The sequence below is a fragment of the Solea solea genome, chromosome 2 (assembly GCF_958295425.1).
Source record: "Solea solea chromosome 2, fSolSol10.1, whole genome shotgun sequence".
In the NCBI taxonomy this organism is placed as follows: Eukaryota; Metazoa; Chordata; class Actinopteri; order Pleuronectiformes; family Soleidae; genus Solea; species Solea solea.
In genome coordinates this window covers 28,185,798-28,196,932 of record NC_081135.1, presented here as the reverse complement: position 1 = coordinate 28,196,932, position 11,135 = coordinate 28,185,798, and the positions used below count along the sequence as shown (strand labels likewise).

At 42.1% G+C, this 11,135-nt stretch overlaps 1 protein-coding gene across 3 annotated transcripts in view; it reads left to right on the top strand.

The window, feature by feature from the left end:
* LOC131453978 (E3 ubiquitin-protein ligase SH3RF3-like) overlaps window positions 1-9,687 on the top strand; it is an 83,287-nt gene extending 73,600 nt beyond the window's left edge. For 2 of the 3 annotated variants that reach the window (XM_058622518.1, XM_058622515.1), the window contains 2 exons: window positions 3,995-4,344; window positions 6,446-9,687. In XM_058622518.1, the coding sequence (XP_058478501.1) occupies window positions 3,995-4,344; window positions 6,446-6,614 (519 nt within the window). In that variant the 3' untranslated portion in view covers window positions 6,615-9,687. The remainder of the gene's footprint in view (window positions 1-3,994; window positions 4,345-6,445) is intronic. The other variant, XM_058622517.1, reaches the window with a different exon arrangement.
* The last annotated feature ends 1,448 nt before the right edge of the window (window positions 9,688-11,135 follow it).

The following is an 11,135-nucleotide window of genomic DNA, read 5'->3' as shown; positions in this document are numbered from 1 at the left end:
GGCTTCACTGTCTGGGACAGCTAATCTAACTACATGGCTAGCTGACAAACAGCTCATTGACCATGGAACAGGCAGCTGCCTTGTTTACATTGTCTCATTCAAGGATGGCTTCAGCTTGTCTTTTTTATTCAGGGTTATAACTAAAAAAAAAAAGAAAAGATCATTTCTGTTCAATCATGAATACATGCTGCGTTTTTCTTATTATCTTTAAGTCAAGAATACAACAGCAGGGTAGCTCCATAAATCACATTTTTAAAGTTAAATTACAACAAAAATAATAAGCTGTTGCAAAGTACTATGTCATCATCAGGTTTCAGGTCAGACGTGAGATTCCATCTTTGTCACAGAGGAAATGGTGGAGCAGCTATGATAACTGTCTGGCACACAGACGGTGTGGATACTGTCCGGTCAACACCGTGTCACGCTGTCTGGAGCGCTGCCACCATTACGTCGTTAGACACGCGCCATTTTCTGCAAAATTCATTCATGCGCAGCAACTAAAGGGATATTTAAACCAAAAAGAAGTATCTGCTATTTTACTGCGCTGCATATCACGGACACCGACTACATTTTGCATTCACTGATTTTGAATAGTTTGAGACACAAATGCATGGCATGGAAAAAGGAAAATCAACACCGTGGTTTCAAATATCATGAAGACACTGTTTTTAACCAACACAGTGACACAGTGAGTACATCAAGTAAAATATGTAGCTCCCATCATCCACTATTTTGGATTTTCTTTTTCTAAACATGTCATTTCTTACAGGTATTGTAAGGACTGAAACTAGTGTCCACAACATTCTTTTTCTATAAACCCTGAATTGCAATATGACCAAAATCTCATATCCAGATACAGATCACATACGCTGGATACATTTGACTTACTGAACGCTTCTCTTTGTCTGTTTTTGTGACTCTCCACGAAAGGCTCTCTCCATATGTTGTCTTGTTTAGGGTGTAAAGAGGATTATTGAGTATCTGTGGAGCAGTCTCTACGGCAGGGCTCTCAAACTCAAATGACCTTGGGGCCACTGAGCATCTAGTCTGGCCAGAAGGGCGGGCAGTCAAGTGAAAAACTATTCACATCAGCTTAAAATGATGTCACGAAATTCCATCATGATATCGCAATGACGGACATTTCACAGAATTTCAAAATAAAAGTGTCTGAGTCGATATGGAGCAATATGTAGTTTGCGATAAAAATTTATTTATGATGCTAAATTAATCTATTTCTTAAAAAAAAAAGAAGGGGGGGGTCTGGAGGGTCACATGTGCCTGCGAGCCAGAAGTTTAAGACCTCTGCTCTGCGGTATAATTTGCAAAAGTCCAAGTCAGACTTTTAAAAACCCTCTCATCCCTTCTCTTACATTTGGCATGACATAAAACTTCACACTTTGGAGACACAAGCATTTATTTTAATGCCCTTCCATGTCAGCTGTGGAGTCAGATGAAACGGTGACTGTCTGCTGCTCTCTGGTGGTCAATTCTGGAACAACTGCAGCAGTGTGTGACCCGCCAATATAAACGGATATACACAAACAAGCACGCACACACACACACACACTCATCGGAGGCAGATTAAGCCTTTAAGCTTGCTGATGAAAGTGTCTCTCCTCCCATCTTCACTCTTGCTGTCCCTTCATCCCTCTATATTCTCCTTCATCACATCCCCCCCCCCTCGACTCCTCCACTGCTCCTTTCTCCCTCTGCATTGCTCTGTCTCCTCTCCCTTTGTTTGTCTTTATTTTCATCTTCATCATCTCCTCCCGCTCCCAAATTACAATTCAAACAAGATTTATTCGCGTGACAGGAAGGAAATCTGTGATGGCAAAGCGGTGGGAAAACGTGTGTGTGTGCGTCTGCATCGTTCACTCCCTCGTCAGCGTAGAACCTGAGGTGACTGCATTGGTGGTGTGACGAAAAGTGGATGTGTGAGAAAGACTTTAATGATGTAAAAACAAAGCTAGATCACATCCGCACATCCTGTGAGAAATAATATATAACGCTGAAGAAGTGGCGCTTGTTGTATGCAGGGGAAAAAATGTTTATTTAGTAGTGGGTCTCGCTTTATTTCACGACTCTCTTTTTAATTGTTTACTTTTTCCTCAGATATCAATGTCTGATCTTGAGTTTGATGTTTTTAGTGCTTCAAAAAAACTTGCCATTACACATGCATGGTCTATAGCAGGAATATACAATTACAAACAAGAAATCTGTCCTGCAACAGGTGAGGACACATTAATAAAAGTACATCAAAAAGTGCATTAAAAATATAATTAAAAAAACTAGCAATACAATTATTTTCATCACACCTCAAAGTGCATAAAAAAGTGCACAGTATTAGCTGTAACTATTTCAAATTAAAATCTCAGGTGCAACTCAAAGTGCATAAAATCAAAGAGGTGCACAGTATTAGCATGTGTTTCTCTTTGATATAAGGTAAATATCATATATGACCCACAATACTAGACAAACACAACGTACTGCTGGAACCAATCGATTAATTGGTTCAAAGCTTTTTTCATGATTAAAACAAGATTTCCGATTGTTTACGCTTCTTAAATGTGAGTATTTTCTTCGTTTCTTTGCTCTGGATAACAAAGAAATCATAATTTCCAGATTTGAAAAACCCTGATCAACATTTTTTAAGGTTTTCTGATTTTATGGACCAATTGATTAATTGAGAAAATAAGCGACAGATTAATCGATTAAGAAAATAATCGTTAGTTGCAGCTCTAGTGAAAAGTGTCTCTCTCATTTTTTCTCCGGTGGAGCCACAGGCGGGGCCACTATGAAGTCGGGTATGGGCCCACGGGCCACCATTTGAATGGGCTGGGTCTATAGAACGCCAGTAAATCATTGGTCTCTGTCCCGATCTATGTTGACAGAGTGCATAAAAACGCGGGAGGGTGGGGTTGTGGGTAATAGGTCACCGCCTCTCTTTATGGTGTACTTTCTGTCCTCCGCTCTCTGTGGAGCTTTGTCGTAACATCTTCCACCACTGCCCCGTCTCTTTTTAATCCTTATCCTCATATAAAAATGTTTACAAGTCTATATTTTGACTTTTCTACTCCAGCTCTTATATTTGCAGCACTTATGACATTTATGTGAGAACCGCATCACTCAGTTTTGCAATGACAGAGCGCGAGAGAGGGAGAAAATGGGTATAAAAACCTGGATGCTTGATCCAGCAGCCCATTATTAGAGGAACAAATGGCTGCAGTGAAGACAAAGATGATGATGAAGGCTCCCTGCATCACTGATAAAGTGAATTCTTGCTCAGATGTGCTTGGAATTGATCCACATTGTTATGATTGAGTGTTAAAAAAAACAAAAAAACAGCAACAAGCGGGCAATAGAGAGTGAGAGTGAGCGAGAGAGAGAGATATTGAGTTGAGCTGAATGGACATGATTGCACACGGCCTCCATATTCAAAGCTGAATGGGGGAAATCATGAAACTGCTTTTGTAGGTGTCATTACGAAAACCACTTCACTACACTTGATTCCTCGATGACTCCCTCAGTATGTACACATTATTTCAGCCTGAAGGATCATTAATGGAGCTAACCCACCCTCCTGTTGAACATACGCATAGTAACCGAGCAGAAGCTCATAGCACGAACAGCGAGAACACTTGTTCAGATCCTCTCAGAACCATTATTTCCTTCCTGAGTCGTTGAACAAAGGGCAGCAGAGGGAAGAAAAGACTTTTTTTGTCTTTTTATGCTGTGAAAAAAAATACTCGGATGATGTAAAGGTTGCCATGTGGGTAGTTTTTTGGATCTTAAAGACCAAACACTGAGAGATTGTGTTTTGGGTTTAAAGGAATTTTTCTTGCTTGTATAAAACACACACACATGATTTTTAAATAACATGAGGAGAAACTCACATTTATCACAATCATGGCAGGCCTGACAAAAACATGCTGTACATCCCTGTGTGTTTGTGTATTCATTGTTGTTGTTGTTTTTTGTCTCACTCCATCCACAGAAGGAGAGGAAAGCGGGAGGTTTGTTGAAGCTCTTGTCTGGTGCGGCGGCCAAGAAGAAATCCCGCTCACCTCCCTCCTCCCCACCGACCCACAACACCCCCACAGACCCCGCGCATCATCCTCACCACCACCACCATCACGCCCGCTCAGGTTCCTGCCCGCTGGTGTCGGCCGGGCGGGCCGGCTCCTGCCCGATTGAGAGCGAGATGGGCGGGGCCATAGGGCTGGAGCCACTACACAGGAAGTCCGGGTCCCTCGATACAAACTTCCCCATGTCTCCCCCGGCAACACGGGCTGGCAACCCTCTGATGGTCCTGCGGCCTGAAACAAAACCCCTGTCCAGAGAGAGGTGGGCACACAAACATGAACACACAGAAACACCAAAACAAATAAATATAAAGGGGATATATGGACAATTTAAACTGACAATAAACCATAATAATCCCTGACAAAAACGTTTTATTACACTGACTTTACAGCTAAGGGAGGAGACAGAGTTTGGAGGAAAGAAATGACAGTCGTGAAAGTTTTTAAACTCGCTGACAAGAAAAGCACAAGCAGAGGATAAATGGACACAAAGTCAGAATCAGCCAGAGGCAACTTTATGACCGATAAGTTATTACTGCACTGAGTCCACTTTGTGGCAAAGTAACACCGGGGTTTAATCAAGGTGATGGTCTTCACTTTAAAGCCTGTGAGCCATCTGTCACTTAGTGCTGACCAGGAGCGACACTTACAACTGAGATGAGTCATCAGATGCGCCACTCTCACACACACACAGGTACACACACAGGTACACACACACACTTCAGGGATCCGATCACGTCCAGATCACACGTACAACTATGCTCCCAGTCTGTGTTAAATGTGTCTTCAGATCTGATCACAGAAACTACACTCTGAGTAGGTTTGAGGACACATGTGGACACTTTCCTGAGCTGCATGAATGCAGTCCTTCCTCAGGACAGATTAGAGACCGCGTACTTGGCCGACGTCCTCATGCCACTAGCAATAAAGGGCGATAGGTCAATAGACTTTCATAGAATTTGTGCGGTGTTATTGTATTCTCTCTCTATGTTAGGTTGTAAAATGGAAAAGAAAATGGCATGTTAGATTATGATTGTATCCTTAAAGGAAACACGTTGCATTTTAAATCCAATTTAATGTAAATACTGTGCAGTGAATGGCCACAAGATTAAATTAAGGCTGATCTGTTAAGTCGGGCATGTCCAAAGTCCGGCCCGCGGGACAATCACGGCCCTCAGTCAGATTATGTACAGCCTGCAGCTCCTTTTATAATGTATTATTCATGGCCCGGGAGAAAAAGAGACAGAAAAACATGTCACTCATTAGCTCAACTGGTAAGGAGTTGTGCCTTGAATCCAGAGTCCCGGGTTCTTTGACTCCAGATGTGAAAGGAAGGCAGATTATTTTTCGTTTTTTTTCACTCCTGCGTGGCTTGGATTTGGTTACATTGCCATTTAAAAATGATAATTGGAATCGGAAGTCTTCAAATTATCAAATCTGGCCCTTTGGACACCCCTGTGTTAAGTATTTGACTCCAGCAGGGATGTCAATCTCATTTTAGTTCAGGGGCCACATATAGGGCAATCTCATGTGGGCCGTTACCACTAAAATAATAGCATAATAACCTATGAACAACAAGAACTCCAAACATTTCCCTTTGTTTTACCTTTAATGAACCTTTTATCTTTTTACACAACATTATGAACAAAACCTGAAACAAGTGCAATTACCATTTACACATGTGCATTACACCTTACAGATCACAGTGGATCTACATTTAATGCATAAAGTATTTAGTCACCCGTATCTGGAACTAAAAAGTATAGTATCCTGTGTGGTCATCCTGTGCCAGATTGGACCCTCTGGTGGGCCGGTTCTGGCCCGCACACCTTACATTTGACACGCCTGCCTTAAACCATAAACAACCATCCAACCAAAGCAGTGAGACATTAAGATATTAAGACCAGTAGCATGACAGAGGAGAGGTGTGGGACAGAAAGGACAAGAGGGAGATGAGGTAGAGACAGAAGAGAGAGACCAGGAGCAGATACACAACAACTGTATCAAGTTACAAGTTTATACAGGACAGTGATGACATGTTTATAGAAATACAATGTAATTTATATCAGCAGCAGTAGAGACTGTTGATAAAAATTAATTATCTTTTAATTATAGCATAATAATAATAACGGTGATATTAATAGCCTCGAAATCTGGATCTGGATCCTGCAACCTGCAAGATGAGGAGACAGAGAGAGGAAAGGAAGGAAAGACACAAACTAGGGAGAGAAAGAACCAGGTTAATGACATATAAAAAGTCATATTCATACCATGTGAGTGTGTCCAGAGATCTTGTGTAATAAACACGTGACCACAACATGCAGAAGATTTCTAGAATCCATTAAAGACTGTGTGTGTGGCAGGTACCGCGTGGTGGTGCCCTACCCCCCGCAGAGCGAGGCGGAGATCGAGCTGCGCGAGGGAGACGTGGTGTTTGTCCATAAGAAGCGGGAGGACGGTTGGTTCAAAGGCACCTTACAGAGGACGGGACAGACGGGCCTGTTCCCCAGCAGCTTCGTCGAGAGCTTCTAAAACTGAGAAAGAAAGAAAAAAGCGGACGGAAGATGAAGAAGAACGCACACACTGAGTCACAAAGACACACAAACACACGAAAGCCAGGGGTCAGTCAAATATGAGACGGTAGGGAAACTTCATGTAATCTAGCAGAAAAATCTGTCAAGGAACTCTGGTTTTAAAATATAGTCAATATGGTCATTACAGATATTACAGATATTGATACAAGCACACACACACATATATAAAGGAAAGCTAGCGCCGGCTTTGACCAGCTCCAGCCACATTTGAAGCGCGGCAGCTTTCCCACACATTGGGACCAACGCTGTCACCGGTCATTGGCCCCGTGATAGCGTTGGACCAGAGGGGGCCTGACCTTGTGATTGTTGACTACTGACGGCACACAGACTCAGAGAGCACAGTCAGACAAAACCCTGCCTCCCCCCCCCCCCTCCTCCCCCTCCTCCCCTCCTCCCGGTTCTTCTCCTCGGGCATCATCCACCAGCAAACACGAGCACAAGAAGCGTCGGCTCTGCTTTTTTCCACTGAGACCTCAGAACATGAATTTGGGTGCTTTCTTCAATTGAGGAAAAAAAAAGTGGGGGAACGTACCACTAGGTGATGAGGGAAGGATCCTCTGTAAGCACATATCTGTGTCTAGTTTGTGACAAACGAGCATACGGTGTTTCTTTTCAACCAGTATATGTTAATGCATGTAGCATTGTTATTGTTTTTCATATGCGTTGAAATAGATGTTGGTGTTGTTCCAAACTAGCCATGCTGTGTCACGACCTGTCACGGGAAACCGAAATCATTTTTTTGAAAATGGTGCAAAAAGTGAAATATGGATTAAGTGATCTTTTTTTTTTTTCTATTTATATATATGTTATATGACTTTATACCAGACCATATTTTTGATTTCCATTTGTGCTTGGCAGACCTCTCGCAGCTGCATTGAACTGAATAAACTGGCTTGCTGAATGTACAAAGGAACGAGAAGTGACACCAAAACACTGATTTGTTTTTATGGAGTTGTATTTTGATCTTCTGTGTGGAATTACAGACAAAAGAATATCGGATACAACCTGCCAGTATGTCTAAATATTCAGTATTTTACACATTTATTTGTTTGACAGAAGGGATTTCCATGGTATTTTAAGGGCAGGCCTCATTTTTGGTTTTTTTCTTAAGACAAAATCATTACAATCCTTTTATCCAGAGAAGTTTATGGCACGAATGAGACGGGAAGACTTGCCTTTTGTTGGGATATTAAGTGTTTTTGTTGGGACTACAGCAATATTGTAAAACAAGATGTGCAGATTTGATCAGATCGTGGTGGAATGTACGGTTGGAGGCAGAAATACTTGTGAATCAGAGGGCAGGGACTAACAACTACTCAACACTCGACTGCCAAACTTTCGACAGCTTTTTCTCTGATCTTGTCAACCTTAAAACAAGTATTTTTGTACCGCGTCAGTCAGTGTATAGTCGGTCTTTTGCTTTTGTGAATTTCTATGTTCCTGAGTGTGGATTTCAAGCTTGTCTTGTTTACGTCCTGCCACAACCATCGACATTCAGGAGATTGAAGCACAGCGAAACTCAGAGCTCGAGTTCAGTGTGAGTGTGTGTGTGTGTGTGAGTGTGAGTGTGTGTTTGTGAAATATCAGCGAGAGAAACCAGTAACAATTCTCCTGTTTTTGTTTGTTTGTTTGTTTGTTTTTATAAATAATGGGCCAGAACAAAGCACAAACTACAACCAGCCACACAGGTCAGGCTGATTCCCTCACACCTTAGACCAGTGTTTCTCAACCCTTGGTCTTGGGGAAACCACTGCCCTGCATGTTTTAAAAGTTGCCTTCACACCTGATTCAAATGACCAGACCTCTGCAGAAGCCTGATAACGACGCATTCGTTTGAATCAGGTGTGTCGGAGCAAGAAAACCTATAAAACATGCAGGGCAGGGAGTCTCCAGGGCCGGGCTTGACAAACACTGCCTTGGACACGGCAGATAGAGACAGAACAGAAGATATATCAGAAGCACAAGTGCAGCATAAACCTTGAAACTTGAATTTGGGGAGGGGGAAAACAAAAGTCTTTGTTGATGTTTTTTAATCTATTGTGAATCCTAATCCCTTAAACTGTGAAGGACAGTGAACAAAAACATGGGAAAACTGACATAAATTAGAGAAAGAAGCACAATCTGGGATCCTCATTTCAACTCTTTTAACACATAAAACCAAAAACTCCAGCAGGTCACAGCTCACACACAAACTAGAGTTTCTTAATCCTGGTGTTGGGAACCCACTGCCCTGCATGTTTGAGATTGGTCAGAACTCTACAGAAGCCCGTTATCGACCCATTTATTTGAATCAGGTGTGTTGGAGCAAGGAAGCCTTTAAAACAGGCAGGGCAGTGAGTCTTCAGGACCAGGGTTGACACTGCCTTAGACACCTTGGGTGGAGAGAGGATTAATATAATCTCCCAGCAAGAACAGAGACAGCATAGATGATATATCAGAAGCACAAGGGCAGCACAAAACTTGAATTTTAAACTATTGTTACTTTGTTATGGGAAAATCCTTATATCTTAAACTGTGAAGGAAAGTGAACAAAAACATGGACGTGACAGGTCACAGGTCACACAAACTAGGTTCCAGACCAGGGTTTCTCATTCCTCACTGTCCTGCATGGTTTAGAAGCCTCCCTGCTCCAACACACCTGATTCAAATGATCACCTCGTCAGCAAGCCTCTGCAGAGGCCTGATAACGACCCATTTATTAGAAACAGGTGTGTTGGCGCGAGGAAACATCTGAAACGCCCAGGATTAAGAAACTGCTGGGCTAGACTGACGTCATACAGTGGGATTGTTAATAGAGAGCGGCTTATCATTTCCTTACGTACCTCATGATTCATTAAAAATGTCTAAGTGTATCCTTGTTGGGCGTGTGTGAGACGACACGTGCAGCTCTTTCCATGAAATATCACGTACTGGAAACTTTAATCCAAACATGTCTGCATTGGTAAAAAACCTGGTGCCTAGAAATGCCAAACCACGCTCACAAGACACAAATATTAAACTATATGACTTCAGCAGCCACTAGCTTCATCTTCATTCATTTCTACCGAGTCAAACTTAAGCACAGGTCTTTGTGTTTGTGTCTCCGCTGTCTTTTCCTTTTGAGGGCGGATGTGATGAAGGGAAGAGTTTACAAGAGTCAAATCATCAGGAATACAACCGCCGCACAGTGGTCACTTTACATGAAATAAACGGCTTGAGCTGCTGGTTTTCACTCCTGTTGTGTTTTTGTCCTGGTTGTAAATACCACGCGGGTTTCTCATGGTAAAAGGCTTGGAAAATGTCAACCAGCCACCAACAGCGGTGGTAATAATTCCCACCGGCATGAATGCATATCCAATTTTATATTTTATTGGACTTGCTACAAAATTGCTGTACCACCCTCTTGAATTAGATGTCGGCCATATTTGTTCGAATGTGTGATGTGTGTATTTGTTTTTGAGAGTGTGTGTGTGTGTGTGTGTGTGTGTGTGTGTGTGTGTGTAAGGGAAGGGAGCCTGCGTATGTAGCTCTTAACAAAACAAAAAGGAACTTTAAGGAAAAAGAACAGCAAGGGAAAGCGAAAAAGAATATATATATATAAATATAAATATAAATATAATTCTATATTGTGCAGAATATTTATAGGCCTTTTGTGCCATTGAAGTCATGCTCTGCGCTGACCAGCGCTCTCTACCATGTGACCATGATACATCGTCTTGTACTGATGACCCGTGGTTGATTTGTTTTTGTTTGTTTTTTTCATGTTAAGTGCATTTTTCGCAATAAATGCCTTTGTTTTAAAGCCGTATTTCAGTGTCTATTTCTTCAGTCTGTTGCAGATTCATAAGGTTGTAAATAGATGTTGAGTTAATTTGGGTTTCAGTGAATTGAGAATCATATAATTCTACTACATGTGTCTCAGAATAAGTGACTCCTCCACTCACCTCTACCTCTCCCATGTTTGTCAGTGAATAACTAGCACACTATTTTCATAATTGATTAATCTGTCAATTATTTTCTCCGTTAATCGAGTAATCACTCGGTCGATAAAATCAGAGAAAATGTCAATCATTGTTTCTCAAACCTGGGCAATGATGTTCTCAAATGTCTTGGTTTGTGGACAAAACACCCTGTCTTTTCGCCTTATTGATTGGGATTGGAACCTGCGTCCCCCGCGACCCTCATGTGGAGCAGTAGGTGAATGAGTGAGAGTGAGGCCTGCACTGGACCTTTATCCACACTTACTTACAGTGTGCTCATTAACTAACGACATGGTCTTCATCACATTGGTAAAGAGTGCTGTTTTTCATCATTACCTCTATCTTTGGCTCCTCCCCTCATTCTCCCCAGTGTCAGGCACATGGTGGAGGTGTGTAATTGGAAACTTCAGCTCGTAGCCACCGCTCCCCTTATATGACAACCTCATCTACAGTAGCCAAGCCTGTCTCCTCCCATGATCCAGGTCCATTTGCATTTAGAG